General features: G+C 43.5%; 1 protein-coding gene across 10 annotated transcripts in view; it reads right to left on the bottom strand.

The window, feature by feature from the left end:
• Nup214 (nuclear pore complex protein Nup214) overlaps positions 1 to 24,119 on the bottom strand; it is a 357,324-nt gene that overhangs the window by 249,373 nt on the left and 83,832 nt on the right. For all 10 annotated transcript variants that reach the window (XM_065430714.1, XM_065430718.1, XM_065430719.1 and 7 more), the window contains exons 13-15: positions 20,522 to 20,568; positions 2,836 to 3,452; positions 1,622 to 1,675 (exon numbers count right to left, since the gene is read on the bottom strand). In XM_065430714.1, coding sequence (XP_065286786.1) covers positions 1,622 to 1,675; positions 2,836 to 3,452; positions 20,522 to 20,568 — 718 coding nt within the window. The remainder of the gene's footprint in view (positions 1 to 1,621; positions 1,676 to 2,835; positions 3,453 to 20,521; positions 20,569 to 24,119) is intronic.

The raw sequence follows: 24,119 nt of genomic DNA, 5'->3' as shown, positions 1-24,119 counted from the left end.
ATTAATCCTAGTAAAAAACAAACTGTAGTCGATGTTCGTGTTATCAGCAGCAGCAGCAACATGCTCAGGCCGGGTGGCCGGCATTTTAGGGAGCTGGCCGCAATGGCAGAAATGTCGCATGATTTCAATATTTCACCTGCCGGAAAATTTTTCCAACGGGTGGCCGGCATTTTAGGGAGCTGGCCGCAATGGCAGAAATGTCGCACGATTTCAATATTTCACCAGCCGGAAAATTTTTCCAATGTGCAGGGCAGAGCTCTAGCAGGGAAGCTGCCATTTATCCGCTCTTTCCAGTGTCTGGATAACGGTGGACACGAAGGTGCCATGTCGCTACTGTGTTTGTGGAATCATGCGCATGTCCATTTATTCATTTATTTTAATTTCATTTTTTCGTCTACAGTTCCAATAATAAAACGCTAAGCACTTGCGAAGTTCTGCCATTACACAAAATACTGTGACCCTCATTTTGGATGGTACGAACTTCGGATACAATGGACCTTTCTTGCTGGACTACTGTAATCCATTGTAATGAGTGTTGACTTATTTGTGAAACAAAACAATATTCTAATTTTATACTAAAGTTGGTCTCAAAATGTTAAACCTGACATCACTGCCATTATCACTGTCATGACAAAGAGCAAAATTTCCTGACAATGTGTAGCAAAATAAGGCAGTACAGGGAGTCCCAGCTAACCTTAGCCAAGGTTTAAAAATAAGTGAATGCGCTCTAGGAAGAGGAAACCAAATGCATGTTGTTGGCTATTATATGGAGAGAATCACACTATTTTTTGTATTCTGTTAAAGTGCATAATTGGTCAAGGTTAACTAACCAAAATTCCCAAGGAATAACTTTAGGGTATAACTTCTAATAGGAAGGTTGTAGTGTGTTTCAGGAAACATGTAATTCAGCAGCTTCCAACTTCCTGTTTGTTGCGTCATCATTTTTACTACATCCTTAAGAAAGCCCACAAACTATGAAAAAGGACATGTGACATGTCAACTTGCACACCGCAATTGCAGTGCTCTCAAACATGCCATATACCAATAAACAATGCATTTAGCCTGGTGCACTGCCACTCAAAAGTTGACAGGTTAGTGACAGGGCAGTCTCCTTATCGACATCATGATACAGCCCGAGGGAAGCACAGTAAGTGCATAAATTGTGCAGCCAATGACTGCATCATTGCCCTGTCACTTATCAAGTTCAGAAACAACAGAAGAGGAAACCCATATGCCTTTATGTACCATGTCGATACCAGACAGAGGTAGCGCACATGTGCCGCGCAGCCACAACTCATGAGGTGCATGCTTGAGAAAGAGGGGTGCAGCCTTTACAGAACACTATAGGGTATTTCAATGCAACAAAATTTTTCTGTGACAACGTAGAGTGCTGATTTTCACTTTCATTCTACCAAAGTTTAACTATACTATTTATGACATACAATCTCAGAATACTAAAATAGACAAAATATAAGTGCTTCTGCAAGTTAACAGAACTGTATACTGTACACATGTGGCTGTACATTATTTCAGTAGATGTGAATATGAAACATCCTGTGTCTGTGCCCAGCGATGCAAGTCAGTCTGAGCATATGGGACAGTATAGCAGTAACATGCTCACCTCATCATGCATAGCTGCAATGATAGCATCCTTAGATGGCTCCAATTTGTAAGGCTGTAAGAGAATAATAAATCACATTAGGTCCCTGCAGCTATTTTGCACCCAATTCAGAGCACTTATGTGTAATATTGTGCAATGTAGTGCAAAATCTACCCAATCCAGAGCAATCATGCAGACTCTTAGTGGCAGTGCTGCAGTATCCTATAACATAAATCCATCGCCACTCTGCCTTTCTATGTTACTTAGTCAAAAGACTCTCCTATATATACAAGCACCCTAAAGAGCAAAAAATTTGGCAAAGTATTTTGGCAGCTGGGATGGAATTATTTTACAAACTTGTGCATTTCTGCACGCAGTGCACTTAATGATACTGAGAAAGGACAATGTATTCATTCTATTCCAATTTTTCTTTTGTTTTGCACATTTTGTCAGCAGTTCGAGTGGAGCTACGCCTGCGTTATCACCAGGAGAGGACAGTTAGGTAGGTTGTGAGTGGTGTATAGTAAGAAAGGAACAGGGCCGAGCGAAAGGGATCCTTAAGGATAATTTACACTAGCCTTGGTTAAAAACATACAAATAACACGAAAGCCATGTAATGAATTGCAACAGCTCTTTGCTATAAGACTATGACTCCAAGTGCTGACCTTGAAACTTGAAATACACTACAGTTGAAGCCAAAAAATAGTAGAACTTCTAAAAAAATAAAAATGTTTAAATACTCAACACATCGACTGTTTATCAAATATTCACAGACTTTGTTCTGCAGGGACGTTGTGAAAGGGTACCCTGCTCTATAGCTGTAGGAAGAATCATCTGCACCACAAAGTTAATAATTAATTTGTCAAATACTTACACACTGGAGACCAAAATCTCAATTGCCATTATACCTTTATTTTAAAAGTTGGTGTCACTGATGTGTGAATAGGTTCATGTAATCAATCTGCCCCAATAATTACTCTAGGAAAATTGGTCCACGACTGTATTTGTATTCTTTGTAATAATTTTTGTCCTAACATACACCCAATTAATTTTACAATTATTGGTGTCAATACAATATTTGCAAGCAGGCTCTAATAGTTGAGCATTTAATGAAGAAATTGTAAAATCTGGAAGGTATGCAAATGCAATGTTTAAAAAATTTTTGTCATATGGCAACACAGTCAGTGATGACAGGCATTTGCATAGAAAAATAATGCAAGAAATAAGGGCTTCACCTTTTCTGCAACTGCTACTGCCGTAGGAGCAGAAGTCTTCAGTTGCAATGAAGAAGCTTTTGCTTCCTGTGCTGAAGTTGTCTGTGTGACTGTTGACACAGGTTGATCTGGTATTGGCACTGGAGCAGGGGACACTGGGGAGCCCTTAGCTTCTGTATCGGCTTTGGGTGCCGGCTTGAAAAGGAAGCCTGATGAGCTGGATGTAGTAGGAACACTAAAGGGTGGAGGAACTGCTGAAGGCATGGAGGCCAAGGCTGGTGGTGCAGCAGCCGTCGTTGCACTTGAAAACATGGGCAGAGGCACGGAAAACAGTCCTTGACTTGGAGTTGTGGATGTAGCCAAAGATGGCGTCGACTTTGACACTGTGGGTACAGTAGCTGGAGCAAAGGAGAAAGCATTCCCACCTCCACTGGCACCAAATGAAAAGACGCTACCACCAGTAGAGCCAAACGAAAAAGCTGTTGTCGCAGATGAGGCTTTTACTGATGAGAACAGTGACGGAGGTGCAACAGTGCTGCCAGAGGAAGCAGCAGCTGCCACAGAAGATGTGGATACAGGCACAAATGAAGTACTAGTGGAGAAAGGCTGGCTGGTGAAAGGAGGAAATCCTGCAGCTCCTGCATTAAAATAACATGTATAGAAAGTTCAGTTAATCTCTTAGAGTCGAAAAGTAACCTAAAAAATTGTGGAAGCCAGCTTGCCCAAGAATTCCTTGTACAATGCTTACAATAAACCAGCACCAAAATTTAGCAGCCTATGAGCCTTGGTGGTTGCAATTGGAACCTAAAAGCTAGCATTTAACACTATAATTAAACCCTGATAGCCATACAAAATATGAAATCCATGCAAGCTCTGTGCAAGTGAAACCTCATTAGTTAGTTCATACATGGTGGAAATGTGGCATAACAACACTAAAAGGTATTACGCACAGTATAATCTCGTTGATATGATCCAATCTCATACAATTTCCCGGCGCCAAAGTTCACAATCGAGAACACACAAAAAATGACTAAATCCAGTTATGCTTCTGTTTTAACAGTTTCTTTAATAGGCGATAACCAAACACGTGCCATTTCCTGCTTTAGGCGGTACAAAGTGAGTGTCTTGTTTCGCTCAGATGGCATCGATTCACGGCATCGCCCATCATGTCAATTTCATTTCAGTTACTTGTCAGTGTATTAAAACAGTCTGCAAAAGGAAAACGACAAGGCACAATCTGGGCCACTCGGGTCCCACCAACTTGACGCACGTCGGCATCTCGTGCCAATTGATTCTCACCTAGTGGGCAAGTCAAAATTTCCCAGACAAAATGATTCAAAGGTGCAATTAAGTTTTTTCTGTTTGGGGGGAGTTACGTGCCAATACCATGATATGATTGAGAGGCACGCCTTAGCAGAGCACTCCGGGTTAATTTTGACCACCTGGGTATTTTTTTATCGTGCACCAAATGCGTGGTATTTTTGCATTTCACCCCCATCGAAATGCCGCTGCTGTGGCCAAGATTCCATCCCATGTCCTCAGATTTCGCAGAACAACGACAAAGCCACTATGACACTACAGCGGGTAATCAAAGCTTGCCAAAGCTACAAAAATGACAACAGGCGTCACGGGCTACTTGAACTCCACCAGCTTGGCATGACGACTCGTGCTGCAATGCTTTACGCAACACTTTGCATTACATAGATGTCAACTACAGTTGAGTCTGTCATATTATTTAGTGGCTTCAGGTCATAAGTTTGTCCAATTAGTATGTCTTTTCTTGTGTTTTTTTCTAAAACATATGAACAAGGGTCTGTAGTACTAACCAGCAACTACAAGTTTGTGTCTGTTCATGTGTGCTGTTGCCAATAAAGCAGAAAAGCTGCATCACAGGAAATGTTGCCTAAATACACGCAAATAGATTCCTTTTTTTTTTTTCCTATAGTGGTGAAAAACATTTTCAGCTGTTTTCCACAATGGTGTGATAGAGGACAGGCAATACTATACAGCCTCTTGAAGCTTTGGTAGGGAGCACTACACCAATCAAAGCACATTGTTATTGACTTGCCAAACTTTCCCTGATGCATTTGTCTATACAAGAATCTACTGTGCGAGAACCAGTGTTGCTTCTCTGAAATACGGCATTTGCCACCACTTGATCACAATCATACCATGCATACAGCACTTTTCATGGCTGTTAAGCTATTGCATTTACTGAGCCACTGCGGTGATGACAAGCTGCTTTTTTTTCAGCAAGCAGTGCACACTTAGACCAACAAAACTCTAAGAGGCAGTGCGTGTGGGCTATTGACTGTTGAAAGCATGCAATATGCTTTGAATGCTGCTACGCAAAATGCCACATGCATTGCTAAGCAGATAGGTGCAGACTTATCAAGATAGGGCTTCCAGCGACAGGTCACCTGCAAAGCCTGAGTGCCTGTGTTCTATGCTGTGGCCATGGTCACACCTCCATGCATTTCATATGCTTATCCATATAGGCAGTGATGCACTCACACTATAGCCAAAATAATTAGCATACTGGCCTTTGCATTTACAAAAAGGTGTAAAATCTTCTGTAGCACAGTGCAGCATATGTACACCACAAATCAAAACATGACAACTAGATTCTAAGTGAAAAGAAGTGATCAGGGTCTGCACCTATTGATAAGCGTACAGCAAGCCACGATGGCTTAAGCAGTCAACTTATACATTCGGCTATATAAAAACTGGGTCGGGCATTTATCGCAACTTGCAACTTAACCCTTAATGCGTCTAAAGCAGGTGTGTGCAGTAGAACCTGGTTCATACGCTTAAAAAAAAGAGAGAGAGAGAAAAGGCTTCCTATTCCAGAAAGCATATGATCCAAAGACTAAAACATTTGGCAGACTCAACTGTCGTTAACACCTTCATAATGAAAAGCATTGCACAAATTGTTGTAGCAGAAAACACCAATGTGCTAAGCTGAAGGGGCTCGAGCGGCCTAGGATGCACATTTGTTGTTTTTGTGGCTTCGGGCAAGCTTCAATTGCACTACTCGAATTCAGCCTGGATCAGCACCTTCTTCGAGCAGGGCATTTTGACGGAAAGTTTTGACATGCCCACTCAGCGAGAACTGTTGCAGCATGAGAAGCCATCCCGCCCTAAGCTGGTGGGGCCTGACTGGCCAGGGACGCATGTTGTCATCTTCCTATTGTGTCGTGTTTCAAGCCGGTGACAAGAAACCAAAACAAAATTGAGTTGGCAGGCGATGCCGGAATACGATGTCACCAGAGCATAACATGATGCTCACTTCGCGCTACCTGCAAAAGGAATGGCACTACGCCACACATGCTATGAAACAAATAGCTGAAGATGCATATCCAGGGTTGGGACTGCCCAAAGTCATTTTGAAGCTATTTTTGGAGCAAGTGAAGCTGCATCTTGGAGCAGTTTGGAGCCGACAAAACTGCATTTTGGAGCAGCTTGGAGCAGACTAATTTCATTTTGGGGCAATTTAGAGCAGATAAAATTTTATTTTGAAGCAGTTTGGAGCACACCAATCTGAATTTTGGTGGAATAATGGAATATGGAATATGGCAGTGCACTTTGAAACTATGACAGAACACGAGCGCTATATTGCAGCTGTCTTAAACTGAATTTTGAATCGGATTACCCTGATACTGAAACCGTCTAGTGCATGCAAATTTTGGTAATAGTACCGTAGATATTTAATTACTAGCAGCAATCACAAAAACATGCATTCTGAAATAGGGAGTTCAAAACTTCCAAAAGTAACCCAAGACATTTTTTAAAGATACATTTTTCTTTAAAGGGCCCCTCACCAGGTACGGCCATTTTCAGTTGACAAGTGCAGTGCGTACAATAAGCACTAACAATCGTGTCTGTTAAGTATTACATAACTACGCGCCGCAAGAAGACCTGAAATTTCAAACCGAATGCCCTTTGCCCTTCTCGCAGGTTCTGCGCTCCAAGCCAGAGGGTGACGTATACGTGCTAGTGCGCCTATGTACATGTGTTCGTGCTGTGACGTCACTCATAGTGACACGTAACTTCAAGAATTATTTAAGGCAACATCTGTTATTTGTGCAATCTCAGAGTGTCTACCAAGTTGACATTTTCAAATTCCCAGTTTTCCAGCTTTTCCCTGAGTAACTTTGCGAAATTCCCTGAGTGACACAGAACTTTGTTTTATGTAAAGACTGGCGACACCATGTCGCCCGGTGCTGTCACTTTCTAGTAAGCATGTTAAAAAATAAAAGATTTATTGCAGTTCGAATAGCAAGAAGTAATGTTTATTTTATACAAGAAGTAAGGTTTATTTTATACAGAATAGAAAACTGAAGGGAGGGGTTAGTAAAATGCACAGCGAATAAAATATCTTTAGGAAAATGGTAAATCCCATTGCAAATCGAGTCGAACGTTTTCAAATACAAATTAAACTAGATGCATACAAAAGAAATATTTTCGAAAATGAGCTATTTCTAGCAATTGATAGCAAGCTCATTAGTATTAGGCCTGAACTTTGTCACAAGTGAGCTTCTCTCAGCAGCTGGAAAGTCAACCTCAACTGTCCTGACATACTCTCAGCCCACGCACAATGCCTCAATGTTGCGTTTCATTCGGTTTCACTTTGGTTTGGATAAGGGTCATCTGAAGCTTGACGTCAGCCAACACTCTCCTTTTTGAGCTAAAGCTCCTTCAAAGAAGAGGCAGCACAGTTCCTTTCCCTATCATTCCTGAATGCGACGATCTTTTCTGTTTTTGTCCTCGTCCTGCCATGTGTTCGCCCCACGTTCACCCCATGGACCACTGAATCATCATCTTTGTCAGTTTTCCAGTCAACACCCACTTTTTCAGACTCCCTAGGAGCGACTAAAACTTCCGAAAAATCGGGCCGTCCGAAAAAATTAATGCATCTCTTTTACTGCCCTTAAGGGCTCAAATTGCCACAGGCACGTCCGAAAAAGCTCCGAAGGCCTGCCAGTACACTTATTAGGCATATCGGTGCTCATACTGACAGGAGATGGCAGGTGCGCGCATGTATAATTAGACAATACGTACTGTGTCCCATGACAACTGCCCCTTCCCACGCTTGTTAAGCTTCACCACAATACTTTATGTATGCTTCATCATTTAACATTGCTGTGCTGAGGCGAAGCTGCCTTTTGGGCACCAGCATTATGCAAAGCGCCGTGCTTTCTAAGCTTCAAAGCCAATCGCGAGGGTTACAGAGGTGGAGTCGGTGCCATTGCCGACAGCAGCAAATTATTTCAATGAAAAACACGGCACCGAATGGAAAACCTTAATAGCGAATGTCGAAGCAGCTAGGCCTCACATTGTCGCGGTGGCGGCTACGTAGCAGCAGATCTACGTGTGAGAGCACCAGTTCGAGATGGCGAGATAATCAAAACGGCGGTGTTGGCTTTCATTAATGCTGTTTCAGACCTGCAGTCACGGCAAAAAGTCGGGAAAATCGGACGGTGACAGGTTCTTGCATCCGAAAGTTTAGATATTCTTGTACGTTGACTGTATGTGGTGGTGCCGCAAAACTGTCCGTATTATCTGGCATGTCCCAAAATCGGGCATCCGGACCAGTTGTTGACTGTGAACTGGCAACTCCTCCAACCGACGACATGGTGTCAAAGACAATTTGTTACGATTTCTCTCTTTTATTAGAGCCAGCATTAGGGCGACTCTCATTCCCTTTCAATAAAATGACAGCTACTTTTCCCTGATAGAAGCACAAATTCCCAGAGTTTTCCCTGAGTATTTCCAGAATATTCAAAATCACTGAGAATTCCTGGTTTTTCCAGTTTGTAGACACCCTGAATCTGTTGGTTCAATAAACTAATTAATGTTTCGAGAAATAACAAAACACACAAATCGAATGTCTGCATGTTCGTGTTTTACTTCGCACCATGGCAAGAGGAATGTACTTCCGTTTCGTCTGCTTGTTCCCACGTCACACGGCTGCACATGCAGACACCAAAACTATGTCATTTTCTACCGTGTTCCAGTGCGTGATCCTGCAGTGATCCGCTCGTGTCTGCCTTCGTATTCATGTAGCACTGACTTACACCTCTAGTCAGGTGTCTTTGTGCACAGTGCACAAAATCGTGCGCTGTGTGAAATAAGACAATCACAACAGCTTGCGCGTGATGCAAAAATGCGCGAAAAAAAATCAGAAGGCAGGGCGTATGCGCCATGACATATGCGTCACATAATCCTCAAGCTCTGGTATGAAAGAACGCCGGCAAGGAATTTTACTTGCGGAGGCTAGAGGGGGAAAATGGAGAGAGTGTCTTTCTTGGCAGTAGAGCTCTCCTCCTGAAATCTTGGGTTCACGGAAATGAAATTCTTTTATCTCGGCTAATAACAAACAGATCTGGAAAAAGTTTACGGCAGAACACTCCCTAGAGGACACGTAACAAGTTCCAGTGTATAACACAAATTTACTATGTGGTCTGGTGAGGGGGCCCTTTAATGCCTCGACAGTGTGGGTGAAGTGCCTGGGAATGCGCTTCACCAACAGCCCATAAGGAGAGGCCAGAGTTATGAACTACTGTGGTTTACAGAAAGCAATTTCTACATAATAGAAATAATTTCACCTTGACACAAGCCAATCAGAATGCAGGGCGATAGAAGTGCACTTTGTAGCTATAGCCTACCATAATATGGAAGAGGGGGTCGAGTGGTGGCACAACGCATGCTTTCTTAAAGCCGAAAACATTGGTGGCACTATAAAACTACATTTGGAAGAATATATCATTCCTGCACTGACGCTCATGATGATATCAGTAAATGTACTCAAATTGTGCAGTCCAGTTGACGCGGTAACATTATTTCCGGGTCACCATATGTCACTGCAGACCCAGAGAGCCGCAATCGACCCTGGGCCAGTATAACATAAAACTATTCCAATATGTTTTTATTCTGAATTCACCATTAGCCCTTCATGATAGGTCAAAATGGCTCAGGCCTCTCCCATATGGGCCCAAAAACAGAATGGAATAGCCCTGGGGACAGAGGCGCACACCCACTGAACCCTTAACTTGAGGCAAAGTGCAATACAGTGGAATCTCGATACGAATTTCACGGGGTCACGAAAAATATTCGTATTAGCCGAAATTCGTATCATCGAAACAATTAAAACTAGCTAAATTAAGGAGTCGGAGGTGAATTCACTCAGGCACACGTATGTAGAAAGCATTTATTTCTTGAACAAGAAGTCTCTATTGTCCTTCTGCCTCTTTTTCTTTGTCAGGTCGCTTAGCAGACTTTGTTCAAATCCATAAAAACGTGTGCACGTGTCGTCGCTGATTTTATCCGCGGCCATAGCACACCTCAGAACTTCGAGCGCGTGCAGCGTTTCAGCCGCCGATGGTGGACCTTCGCCGTCACCCACGTCTAACACAAAGATCGCGAAGCACAGCAGCTACTCCTCCGATGGCACGCGGAAAAGAAGGAAAAGCACAAAAGCAGCAAAAGCGTCACCGCTTCAAACTCTTCGCGCCCAGTCGCGGCCTCCACGCTGTCCGGCGCCGCGTACGCGCCTCCTCACCAAAAGAGAAAGGGAGAAATCGCGTGACTGCGCACTGCTCTTTTCGCGGCCGTCGGTGGGGCGGCGTTTATCAAAGCGAAAGCCTTTAATGGCTCATGCTCGCGGTCGCGTCCGTCCGTGCGCTGGAATCGTGCCAACTGTGGCCTCTCCTCCGCGCAGCTGCGCAACCTCCTCCCCTCCTTAATAATCGGCGCGCCGGTGGGGGGCGCCGCTGTACATAGCAACCGTGACGTCACACAGTAGCGGCATTGCTTTCTCTATGGTAGCGGTAGAACGAGCGCGCTTGTCGGCGGTGGCAGCTGCACCGCCGCTCCTTCACCAGACGACTCGTTATAGTCGAGTGAGTGGGACGCATGGCTCCGAAGCGGCCCAGTGATTCCGCGCCAAACGGTTCGGAGAAGCGGCAGCGGACGCCCGATTCCCCCAACGCCAGAACAAGGAGCGAATGCACCTGCGACGACTGAACACGTCATCAGATGCGAAAGCAAGGGAGGCAGACCGGATACGCTAACAGCGACTGATTAGATCGCCGGGTACCAAAGGCAGGGAAGCAGAACCAAAGCGGCAGCTGCGACAGGCGATATCGCCGAACACCAAAGCGAATGAATTGGAGTGCAGACGGCAGCAGCGTTTGGCTTTCGCCAAGCACACTTTAGAATTTCCCAAGTGTCTTCGGTAATTTTCGTTTCAACCGACGCGGGTCGAAAATTGATTCGTAACAACCGTTCTCTAGCACGTTGCAAAGTAATGGGGCTCGGCCGGGACTACAGAAAAATTCGTATCATCCGGAAATTCGTATTAGCCGTGATCGTATCATCGAGATTCCACTGTATAGCACATATGACAACAGAAGGGAACAAAGAGACAGTGCTGTTCTCCACTAAACCTCTTTCAGTGTGTGCCTCCGTAATACAGGATTCCTTTGCATTCCACGAAATCAAATGTTTGGCCAGCACTTAATTTCCATGTCATAACTGCTAAACCTTTTTATTTAAATAGATGTACCATCACAAACAAATGAAATGTAAATGAGAAATCCCAAAGTAGAACACCTTTCTTAAGTAAAAGTTGGCAGTCACTTTAGCATACGCTAAAGAGGATGAAGGTGAGAAAGCCTGCATGCTCACGAGATTTTCATTAAATTACTCAATATTCGAATGCACTGTTACTTCCTATTGTTTTCTCTCACCAAAGGTTGTGGGTTCAGCTCCCACCAATGGTCGTGGGTTCGACCATCAATTGTGGGACTATCAGTTTTGGTGCAATTAGATTTTGCTCTCACCGAAGGTCATGGGTTCGAGTGCCTTAACTTTGCCTTATTACACCAAAGGTTGTGGGTTTGGGTGCCTTAACTACCTCTATTTTAACTATGCCTTACTTAACCTTAATTAACATGAAAGGTCGTGAGTTCAAGTGCCTTCAAGTGCCTCGACTCCCACTAATAGTTGTAGGTTCAACCATCTATGGTGGCACCACAAATTTTGGTGCCATTGAACTTTGGTCCCACCAAAGTTCAAGGTTTCGACTCCCACCAATGGTCGTGGGTTCGACTCCCATTGAATTTTGGTGCCATACTGCCAGACAATGGATTTTTCGACCCATGAGGCACTGAAGGCCGCCACTTTAATATCTCACTGGCATGATCTCACGCTGCTACATATCCGGTTGGTAGAGGCGGCACAGGGCTCACACTACTCATGCCACTGCTTATCCAGTTGGCAGAGGTGGCACAGGGCTCACACTAAGCTTGAAGCCAAAATTACGTTATTACATATTGGTGAAAACAGATAAGAAAGAATGCGTTCTAGTTAGCCCCGACTTGTTTAACTACCATATAGCCACATACTTCATTATTCTCTTTCTAGGTATGGGTTTATGAGAGGTTTCACTCTACATAGAAAATAACATGAACGCACGATAAGTAATAAATACAAATGCAAACCATTCCGAGACTACTCTAATGCGTTATTTTGTTTCCAGTTTAGGTGAAACTGAGAACATTTGTAACAGTGGCTTAATTAAGACTTTGAAACGTACACATGGCACTAATCTATGCTTAGAAACTAGCTACCAGTCAAAGCCTAATTTTTCAGACCCCCTAGGGGCCACGAAAACACCAGAAAAAATTAATGCATGTGCTTTACTGCCCCAAAAGCTCAAGTCATCACAGGTATCTATCTGGCGTATTGTAGCTCATATTTCGACAAGAGTTGGCGCATGTGTGCATGTATAATTAGTGAATACATACCATGTACATACATACATAACAGATACATAAAATCGGTAAATTTGTTAGCGGAAAAAATAGGCCTGTAGTACCGAAGTTTGCCACTTTTAAGACAAAAGAACTAGTGTTTTCCGAACAGTGCCCTTTCGGGGGAACTGCTATCAGCATAAGCGAAGACTTTTGCACTGGAACACGTCATGTCCGGAAGAGACTTCTGGAATTCGGCAGAGGCTTAAACACTAACTTTAAATTAAGCTACAAGAGACTATTTTCAGAGGGAAAGTGCTACATGTTCAATGCTGACGAAAATTCTATTATCAAAGTGACTACCGGCAGACAAACGGCCAATGCTGTCACCATGTCCGTAGGAGCAACCCGTTCAAGGCATGCCTATGTGGGAAAAAAAGTAGGCACACACGAGGGGTGGAGGCTCATCAACAGCATCCGTAACTTTTACTAACATTCGGAGCATTTTTCCTAAAAGAGATAGTTTGAACAGTCTAATTAACGATACTGGAGCTGATATTGTTGTACTAACAGAAACCTGGCTCTCTGACAAAACAGAGACAGGCGAGCTGTTTCGCTGCAACAAAATATTTACTGTATACCGGCTAAACCGTGCCGATAGCATAAGCGGTGGTGTTTTAATTGCTATAAACTCTAGTTCTGAATTGTTCCTTTTGAGTATGACTACTAATTTGTAAACACGTCCAAATTTAACTTCTTTAACTCGACCCTACTGTCTCAGATAAAAACTAACTCAAGACGCTTCTGGAACATTATTAAATGTACCAAAGATAACAGTATAAGCCTCGTAAACAATTCAGGGGCTCAAGTTCTGAATCATCTTTGAGCTTCTCTACTTAACAGCACGTTTTCGCAATCATTCTGCACAGCAAACATCAGTGACTATCCACCTTTGCCATCTGTAAACTTTCTGGCAATGGATCTCATTACCCTCGACCCAGCAGGCACCCGAGCCAGAATTTCCAAGATAAAGTGGTCATCGTCGTGTGGCATTGATGGTATTAATTCCAAGTTCCTCCAGAGAACTGCAGAATACAGCTCCATCATACTTACCCTTATTTTTACTAGATCACTTAACGACAGTGCCCTACCCATTGACTGGAAAATCGGTAAGGTGATCCCACTTTTTAAATGGAGGAACTTACATAACCCACTGAATTACAGACCTATTTCATTAACCTCGGTACCTTGCAATATCTTTGAACATAATTTTCCCTCACCTTACAAATTTCCTTGAATCAAATAATTTTTTTTAGCTGTTAACAACACGCGTTTAGGAAATCATATTCTTGCAAAACACAACTATTAACATTTACTAATGACTTGCATGGGTTTTTGGAATCTGGTTTTGCGACAGACTGTATCTTTTTAGACTTTTTCAAGCCTTTGATAAAAATAATCACATACTACTTATCTATAAGCTAAGCCTTCTAAATATTGACCCAACCCGTCGTGGTTGCTCAGTGGCTATGGTGTTGGGCTGCTGAGCACGAGGTCGCGGGATCGAATCCCGGCCGCGGCGGCCGCATTTCGATGGGGGCGAAATGCGAAAACACCCGTGTACTTAGATTTAGGTGCACGTTAAAGAACCCCAGGTGGTCGAAATTTCCGGAGTCCCCCACTACGGCGTGCCTCATAATCAGAAGGTGGTTTTGGCACGTTAAACCCCATAATTTTAAATATTGACCCTTTCATATTCAAATGGATTTGTAGCTTTCTTTCTAGTCGCACTCAATATGCAACTATTAATGACAATGACTCACCAGAGTTATAAGTAGAATCGGTAGTACCTCAAGGCTCTGTGTTAGCGCCTTTACTTTTCCTCATTTATATTAATGACCTGTCTAATTAAATCAACAGTTCTGCTTGTTTATTTGTCGACGATTGCGTTATTTACCAGAAGATAACTAATGATTCTGACATGGTTACATTACAATCAGATTTAAATAATGTAACAACCTGGTGCTCTCGCTGGCACATGAATCGTAACACCTCAAAATGTAAATTCATGAGAATCTCATGTAACCAAGTAACTTTTCCTAATTACTATGTTAACAACATCTCAATCGAATCAGTATCATGTTATATGTACCTCGGAGTGCACATCAGAAATAATCTTTCATGTAAGCGACATATTGAACATACATCCAAAGCTAATCACATGCTGGGCTACCTGAAGCACAATTTTGCGCAAGCACCTCCTTTTCTGAAGCAACAGCTATATATGTCACCTACATTCGATCTAATCTAGAATACACATAATCAATATGGGACCCTCGTCAATTAATACTAATTAACACCATAGAAGCCATACAGAATCGTTCTGTTCATTTTATTCTTAATTACCAGCACACAGCAAGCGTAACTAGCATGAAACTTGCCCTCAATATATATCCCTTTACCAAATGCAGAAAAATCGCTCGGCTTTGTTTGTTCCATAAAATATACCATTCAATTCCCACACTCAAATCACGCTATATCGAACCAGTCTCTTTTACTTCTGCACACTTAGACCATCATCATAAAGTGAACATCCCATCCCCCAGAACATCTACCTATGGTAACTTGTTTCATTCAAAAACATGCCAGAAATGGAATCACCTACCGGACCCACTAGTCTGTATTATTAACACCAATGGCTTCCGCAAGCCACTTACTAACGTTATCTAGTATACCTTGACTTTAATATATTTACACATGTAGAGTAGCTCTGTTTTCTTCTGACCAGTAGTGTTTATAAGTTATTTCCATTGTACTATCTAATCTACAAACAGTATACCTTGTAATATGATGTACCTTCTATCAATATGTGCTTATCTTCTCACTCTAACTTTCACTATGTATACTACGCATTTATATTTCGTCTGTACTACCCGTCTGTATTATATTGTGTCTATTTTATGATATGCTTACTCTGTTGCTCTAACTTGTTATTTTAACATTGGACTATGCAGTGTTATCTTATTATTGCGTTTACTTCTTTGTATAGTTATCTGTATCTATTAGCGCCTTCCCTCTGTAATGCTTCATGTATGCCCTGAGGGTACTATAAATAAATAAATGTCCCGCGACAGTTGTCCTTTCACACTCTTAGTATGCTTGACCGCGTGGCATTGCTGTATAGGCCTCGAGCACTGCTGTTTCAAATCAGACATGCAGTGCCACTGCGGCGGCGGCGGCTGGCGAAATGTCCCTGTTCCCTCCGCACAGCCGCGCCTAGCCGCAGCAGGTGGACGATGACCCCTAGCAGCGCAAGCGTGTGTACGCGGTGAAAACAGTCGACTTCTATCTACTGTTGCGTGTGCGGATGTCATAACAGCTACATGAATACCGCCGGGAAACTGCCGAAGATGGAATTTTATCATTTTCCTTGAAAATTGTACGAGGCTGATCGGCGACAACGTTGGATCGCTGCCGTTCAGCGCGCCCGGTAAGCGAACGCGTCCTGTCTTCGCGCGGTTTCTATCGCTTTCTCTCAAGGTAATATTAACACATTGTTGGTTCCCTTGTTTTCTTTTATTATTTTTAGCCCGAATGGAGATTTCTGGCAACCAATGCAACGCAAGACAGTCATCTGCAGTGCTCACTTTGTCGGTAACAAATCGAACACGATTGCCGGCCATCCCGCATATGTGCCAACTGTGTTCCCGCCGTGTTACAGATGTGATGCAGTACTACCGGCATCAAAGCTCGACAGATATAAGAGGTGAGTGTTATTAGTAAAAAGGTTACCAGTGAAGTGGTTAGAGTCGGCTGTGAGAAAAATTGCTGTGATGCTACAGTTCTTTACAACTTTGAAGCGCGGCTCAACCGATAGTTCAAAGAAATTGTTGCGTCTCCATGAAAACCGAAAACGTATTGCGGTATTCATTAAGCGTGCTTACAGCGGTTTTTTTTTATAGGGTTTAGCGACGTCGCGCAGTGCTTCAAGCCCTGACATCCAAGAGCGCAATCACGGTGAATGCAGATTCCTTTGAGAACTCCTCGACTGACCTTGCCAACGAAATCATTGCCTCACCGGAAGAAACTGGCACATCCACATCTGTGGTGAGCAAAAGTGCTATATATTTATTATTATTTAGAGAGACTAGCCTTCAGGCATGTTTCGTTTGCATCAGTGGTCTAGCGGATTAGGCACGCCCTTGACACGGAATAGGTGCTGGGTAGACATGTGTTTACCTTTCGTGCTCAGTGTTCCATAGTAAACAGAAAAAAATTATTTGGGAGTGACACTTGCCATGATGTACCACCCTCTGGCCACACACCAGTTGTAAGCGTTTGCTGCAAGCACTGTGTTGTGTCTGAATTCAAGCAGTGTTTCGAGGCATTTCATTTCATGCACCAAAGATCATAAGTGGTCCTAATGCCAGGGAACATGTATTCGATCGCGACTCCATTTAACTAATATCTCATTACTCAATTCTTCCTATCAACCAAGATATTATTCTTTTGCTTGAGATTAACGCAACATTTCAATACATTCAAGTTCTTCCCAAGCACTTAAAACAAAACTTGACGAGATGCTTTCCTACAACTTTTCAGATGACCCAGACAGATGCAGATTTTAACGGAGTTGTTTGCACTCTGTTCCTCTCTGTGACAGCAGAAGGCGCCGCATCTCACTAGTTTGCCATAACCAACATTGTTGAGAAATGTGTACAAGCAGGTGCCTCTGTATAAACTACAGCTATTGGACCGAACAAGTGCAGCTGTGCATTTCTTGGCTACTTTTCTTGGCTCTTCAATTGTGCGATGCATTTTCCTATGATTTCCTACGGACCAACGGCACTGTGTAGTTCTACGCTCACACAGTAAACGTGATTAGCGGTGTACAAGTCGCCACCACCAAGCAAACTACTTCGTTTGAAGTATTCTTGAATGTTTGCTATTCATCCGTAGCCGCAAAACAGCAAGCTGGGCTCGTTTTGCGTTGCCATTTTCACGCACTGACGTTCACCGAACACAACGTGACACAACTTCGAGCTGCGCGCCGGGAAGGGAACAGGGACAAAATGCGCAATGTGGCCGCATTGGCGCTGCGCACTTGGAGAGTGGTGGCGCCCCCAACTGAGCGCAAGAGGAGTATAGCAGCGAAGCTGACTTTTGGGAATTGACATTATGCAACGTGGCATGCTTTCTGCGCTTCGAAGCCATCAGCCAGAATAACAAAGGTGGATTCGGCTCCATTGCTGACAGTGGCAAATTTTTTCAATGAAAATAACAGCGCCAAACAGCAAGAAGCTTGGCAGCGAGCGTCTAAAGCAGTTAGGCCTAGCATTCCCGCGATAGTGGCGGCCAACGAATCAGTGTGCGAGAGCGCCGGTTCGAGGCTGCGATAAAATCCAAATGGCAGTGGCTTGATATTCGGGTATGTGGCGGATCCGCGAAGGCATCCAAATTATCAGGCATGTCCGAAAAATTGGTCGTTGACTGTAATTACACGTAAAAGGCGTTCGTTACGGTAATGCGTTTCTATTCATGCCAACAGTACAAAAGCAAAACCAGAGCCAGAGGCTACAGTGGCAACAAGATAATGAAGCCATGGACATGAGGGAAAAACAGTTAAAAAGGTTCTAAGTTGCTCGCAGTGCCCTCAGTCTACTTTTCATTGTTATGCGCCTCAGCTAGGGAGCGCCGCACCCCTCGGCCAATAGGCACCCTGCAATGAAGTTTGGCTGTACATGTCGCACCACCTAGCAGCGGTTGTGAGCCCCCGCGAGTAGGCCCTCGCCGCCACTTTCCCACCGCTTGTATTGCGCTCAGGCCCACCTGAAAGCCTTCTTTTCCAATTTTTCAATGGATTCATTGCGTCCTCTCGGCAGCTCCTCTGTGAGAAGTGTGAACAAAACAAACAAGCGCAGAAACTGCTACGTTAAGGACTGTCACAATCGCGAAGGGGATGTCGGCATCAAATTGTACCACTTCCTTAAAAACCATGGGAAGCAACCCGGCGGCTGAAGAGGGTTGTCATGGTTTGTGTCGCTCTTGCGAATTTCTGTTAAACGAACAAAGATATAAACATAAAAAGAAAAGAAAAAATATGCAGATCCCACGCACTCTGGGAATCGATGTGTGTAAAGCTTTGTCTGCTGTTTGCGTTCATTGACATTATTTGGCGGTGATTTATTGACACCTTACAACAGTCGTGATGCGATGTGAAATGTTACCTTGCCCACTCTGCTTGTGTTTGTTCTTCTTGCTTTACTCGACGCTTTATGCGAGCCTCTGTCTCCTTGGCACTAAATGCACACTGCATCGCCATTCTGAATTGTAGCATCATAGCTCACAAAACTGCCTCCTCTCTCTATCTATTCCCTCACTAACATTCTGCCCACATCCTCCCTCTACTGTCATTGCTGTTGCAGGTGAGCACGGGGACAGGCACGGCAGCTCCTGCATTGCATTTGTGGGGGGTCATGCCTAGCTACGGCATTCAGAGGGCATTGTATATATGCGAAGCAGTGTAAATGTTGACACAAGCTTCTCTGGTCGTCTTTTGTTTGTACCACACTCCTGTCATATACTAACACGATAGCATTCAGGGCCCCGTGTCCCAGAAAATGCTGTGTCAACGCCGCGGGCATCGCTTGGCGAATAATCATTCTGAACCACTTCTGCACAGGCCTTCGTGGTGCATACGTTGTCTTACATTCTTTACAAAGTTATTCCTCGGAATTTTGAGAATGACAGCTCATAAATAAATGTCATGAAACAAAACACCAACAGGGCATGCCTTTTATGTTTTTATGGCATGGCCACGTCTTAACCCCGTCCTGATGTGGCTGGCATTAGTGGCGCGAGTCTCAACTACGACCAAATTTTTGACCAAATTGGCTGTCACCAATTTGGCCAAAAAGGTCGCAGTTTCACCCGAAAGGTGAAGCGTCGATGGCGACAGTAATTTAGTGGACAGCCATACGAAGTAAGAATAGCAGTTTGATCAGCATAGGCACACTAACTAAATTAACAAGCATGGTGTCCCACGTGCGCAAGCAAACATAAACACATCTCACTCAACGACTACGGGAACTTGCGGTCAAAACGCTGGAGTGAGGAAGTGCAGCAGCACTTCCTCACTCTTATTAAATATTAATAAGAGCACTCTTATTAAGTATTAATAAGTACTCTTATTTTCAATGGACAGGTGAGGACTCGATTAAATTGCCCAAAAGACATACCGGCCGACTATTTCCAGAACTTCCTATGTGAAGCTTCCTATACTGTTGCTGTGACTGAAGCTTCTAATGTCATGTGTACAATAGCCAAAGATCTCCACCTTTTATCTTTCTTTATATATGTAGTATTATACTTGAAGTTATTTTGTTTGTTTAGGCCTTCCTGCTAGGACTTTTGTAAAGTCTAGAGTATTCTGTATGAGATTATATGTGTGTGTATGTATATATATATATATATGGGAACCTTCTTAACCTATTCTGTGTCTTGGACGAGCTGGATTCACCCACATGTTTCTGGTAAAAATGGCCAAGGATGAAAGCCCAGCTCGTCAGCAGTCCTCTACATTTTTTAGCAATTGCATGGACAAGCCTAGTTTTGTCAAGTTCTTACTCATGCTTTTGGCAGATGGCAGCAGACAATGACAGCGCAAGCAGAAGTGCATTTGTTCTTTCTGAGGAGGAAAAATGTGTTAGCAATTGGGGTCTTTTAAAAAAATTTGGCGATTTTTGGTCAGAGCTCGAGATAATACCGTGGCATGGAAAGGGCAAAAATATTTAAATCAGTGCATAATTAGCTAATTATGTACTGTAATTAAGATAATTATAGATAATGATTTGTAGCAAACTAATTTAATACTCAAAAATGCAGACACAGACAATGGTATCAAGTATCACTTTACTACAATAATTTTATTATGAAAATTTCATTTTACTTGCCTGTGGTTGGAAGCTGAGGAGCAGCACTAGATCCCACTGATGGTTTCCTAAACACAGAAAGAAAGCACATGGTACAGACATAACATGGCAGCACTACTAAAATGGCATGCTTTTCTGCTTCTCCTCTTCAACTACAAAAATGTAGGCATAAGCTTTAATTACTTTGTATAATCTGAAATTATAGGCCCCAAGATTGTAGGTTTAGAAGGTGTTCACATTTCAAATTTCAAATGCAAATTGAATATAGTATTTCTTCTATGTGCATTAGATTAAAAAGGACGCCCTTAATTTTCAGGAATTTTATGTTATATGTTTTTGAGAATGCATTCATAAGCGCTCACTTTAGTCTCTTTTTCTTCTTTTTTTCTCAGCAACAAACTTGGTAGTTCCACAAAAAGTGATCATTGTATGAATATTTCGTTATATGATTACTCTCTCTTCAAAACATGCAAAAATTAACACAGAAGCTGGCGTTGGCTGTTCCGACTCAACACATGTTTGGTCCAAAATTGTATTTTTAGCGTCTTCATTTTTGTTCCTGGCACTTTCCCGCATCTAGCTGCAAGTCTCAGTTAAAAACATTATCTAAAGAACGAAATGCGGCATCATAGCTCTTTCAAAGTGGTGCCCAGCATGCAAGGAAAAATCGTTACGAACCATTACAGATACTTTTTTTTCTTTTTTCGGTTCAGAGGAGAACAGGAAAGGAACTTTTTTCAGTCGAACAAAACTAAAACCAGAACGAAAAGCATTACGTTCCGACACCCTGGTAGTAACCACCGACTCTTTGCAGCTGTGTGACAGAGCTGCATTGTATCGAGTTCATGCGGACTAAGGCCGCATTCATATCTACAGCAATGATAAACTGGCAACGCTTGAGCAGCCTTTTGTTCAAATAGGTTGAAATAGTCAAAATAGGCATAGTGTATGCGCTACTACACAAATGACTGCGGAATAACAAGAGTGCCGCTGTCGTGGCCTTTGATATTGCACAGTCACGTACACCAGTGCTATCTCGGAGGCCACGGCCACTGTACTGTCTCACCCTGAAGCATGCTGGAGACATGCCTTGAAAGCATGGTTACCCTAGCATGGCTGAAAGCAAGTGACTTTTGCGGCCTTTGAAATCTGCATGCAGCCCTGCTCGTTATTCTCTGGAGTCTTATTTTCATCACTGTTGTAGTGGAGCGGGGGGGGTGCACTGCCATGTGCCCAGTTTGGTTGCGCTTCCGCATTCTCCTTTTACCGTGACTGGTTTTGAAGCGTTTGTTCCAACAGTACGGAGCTTTTCAAAATGTTCATTATGTCTGGGCACAGTTTCAATAGGCAGGGACAGAAAATCGTAAATGCAGTAAAATGTGATTGATAACCGATAACTGGTTATACCTGGGATAGTCATAAGTGGGTTCAACTGTATGTGCACAATCTGCAAACATACAAGGATGCAACCACTGAAAGTTTTTTCACGTCTTTCTACAAGATTAAAAACCAAATAAAGACCATCTATGGCATAAGTGCAGTATTCCAAAAAGTGTACGAGTCCCCATGTAATTTACCAAGTCTGGACATTACAGAGGATATACAGTATAGACATACAGAAGCAGTGAATGTAATGAGCTGAGCAGCAAAGCTGCACACACGATGGCTCCAAATTTAAATAAAAACTGCGGCATTCAGCGGTGTGTCATTGCTTGCCGAGACATTGCTTGCTGAGACTGAGACATCAGCACCTTAGCAGTTTGCGATGAAGGCAAGACTCTGTCGCATCCCCTCGCATTTAACTTCCCTGCATAACACACTCGCAAGAAGGGGAGTTGTGAAGAAGTACACAAAAAGGACCGGCGCAAGAGCATAAGACAGGTGACTGCCCGAAAAAAGGCAACAGTACCGAGAAGGCTTCGTGCTCGATGCAACAAGTAGACATGTCCAAGGCAGTAACCGAAGAGACACAGACCTTGCGTCGAGTTCCCGGAAGTTTGGAACGTGGGAGAACGCAGACGCGTAAACAAGACGAAAAGTCTATGCCTACTGCCGAAGGTGTGCTTGAAGGACATCCCGCTACTGTCTTGCGAGATACGGGATGTGACTCTATTATTGTCAAGAGGTCCCTTGTACCAGACAGTAAGCTGACAGGAAAAATTTCCTCGGTCTGTCTTCTGGACAGAAGAGTGTTGAAGCTACTTGAAGCAACCGTGGAAATCGCGTCACCTTTCTTCACAGGCAAGACTCGGGTTTTATGCATGGACAACCCTTTATATGATATTGTCCTGGGAAATGTGAAAGGTGTACGGAATGCCTCCAATCCTGACAATGAATGGAAAAGACATCTTTATACACCGAGCGCTGCAGATGAATCATTTAGAGCAGAAGGTGGAAACTGTTCTAGCAACGAATCCATCTCTGCTGACACTTTATCATCGTCTGCTAGAGAAACCAGGGACAACTCGGAAGTGGCGGCGACAACCAGACAGCCAAGATCAAGTCCGCCTTCATTACCAGCACCAGCTATAAACCCCCTAGACATCAGCCCAATCGACTTGAAAAGCAGGCAAAAGGAGGACAGCAGTCTACGTAAATGCTTTGAAGCAGTGGACAAAGAGATGAAGACTAGGTTCGCCGACGTCCAATTCTTTATAAAGGAGGGAATTCTTTACCGATGATACACGCTGCGGTCAAAGAAACAAATGGAACAGCTTGTCGTACCCAGAAGCCTTCGTCATTTCGTGATGAAAATGGCTCACGAAGGGATCCTTGCCGGACATCAAGGAATAAAGCGAACCACAGACCGTGTGAGTGAAGAGTTCTACTGGCCTGGATTCCAATCAGACATCACGCGATTTGTTAAATCGTGCGATACGTGCCAGAGGACTTTTCCCAAACATCTAATAGGTCGAGTACCACTGGGAAATACTCCCGTCATTGATACCCCGTCATTGAGAGTTGCCATTGACATTGTGGGACCATTAACTCCCATGTCAGAGAAAGGGATTAAGTACGTTCTGACAATGGTCGATATGGCAACGCGGTATCCTGACGCTGTGGCACTGCCAAGTATTGAAACAGAAAAAATAGCTGAGGCACTTCTAGAGATGTTCTCTCGTGTGGGAGTCCCACAGGAGATCATCAGTGACAGAGGCACATCATTCTCGTCACGCCTGATGAAGGAACTGAGCCGTCTTCTCTCTTTTACGCAGTTGCCAACAACTCCATATCATCCAATGGCAAATGGCCTTGTGGAGAGGTTCAACGGCACCCTTAAGCAAATGATAAGACGAATGTGTCAAGAGAGCCCGAAACAATGGGACCGGTACTTGGCACCATTACTTTTTGCTTATCGCGAAGTCCCTCAGTCAAGCCTGGGTTTTTCACCCTTCGACTTGTTGTATGGCCGTTATGTCAGAGGACCCATGGCGATATTGAAAGAATTATGGACAGGTCATCATATTGATGATGACGCGAAAACCTCATACGGGTATGTAGTTGAGCTACGGAAGCGTCTTGAAGACACTTGTCGTTTGGCCAAGGAGGAGCTTCAAAAAGCAAAACTTGTACAGAAGAAGCACTACGACCGTAAGACCAGACCACGTCACTTAGCTGT

The sequence above is a fragment of the Dermacentor albipictus genome, chromosome 1 (assembly GCF_038994185.2).
Source record: "Dermacentor albipictus isolate Rhodes 1998 colony chromosome 1, USDA_Dalb.pri_finalv2, whole genome shotgun sequence".
Taxonomy (NCBI): domain Eukaryota; kingdom Metazoa; phylum Arthropoda; class Arachnida; order Ixodida; family Ixodidae; genus Dermacentor; species Dermacentor albipictus.
Note: the sequence above shows the minus strand (reverse complement) of the source record. Positions and strands in the feature narration are given on the sequence as shown.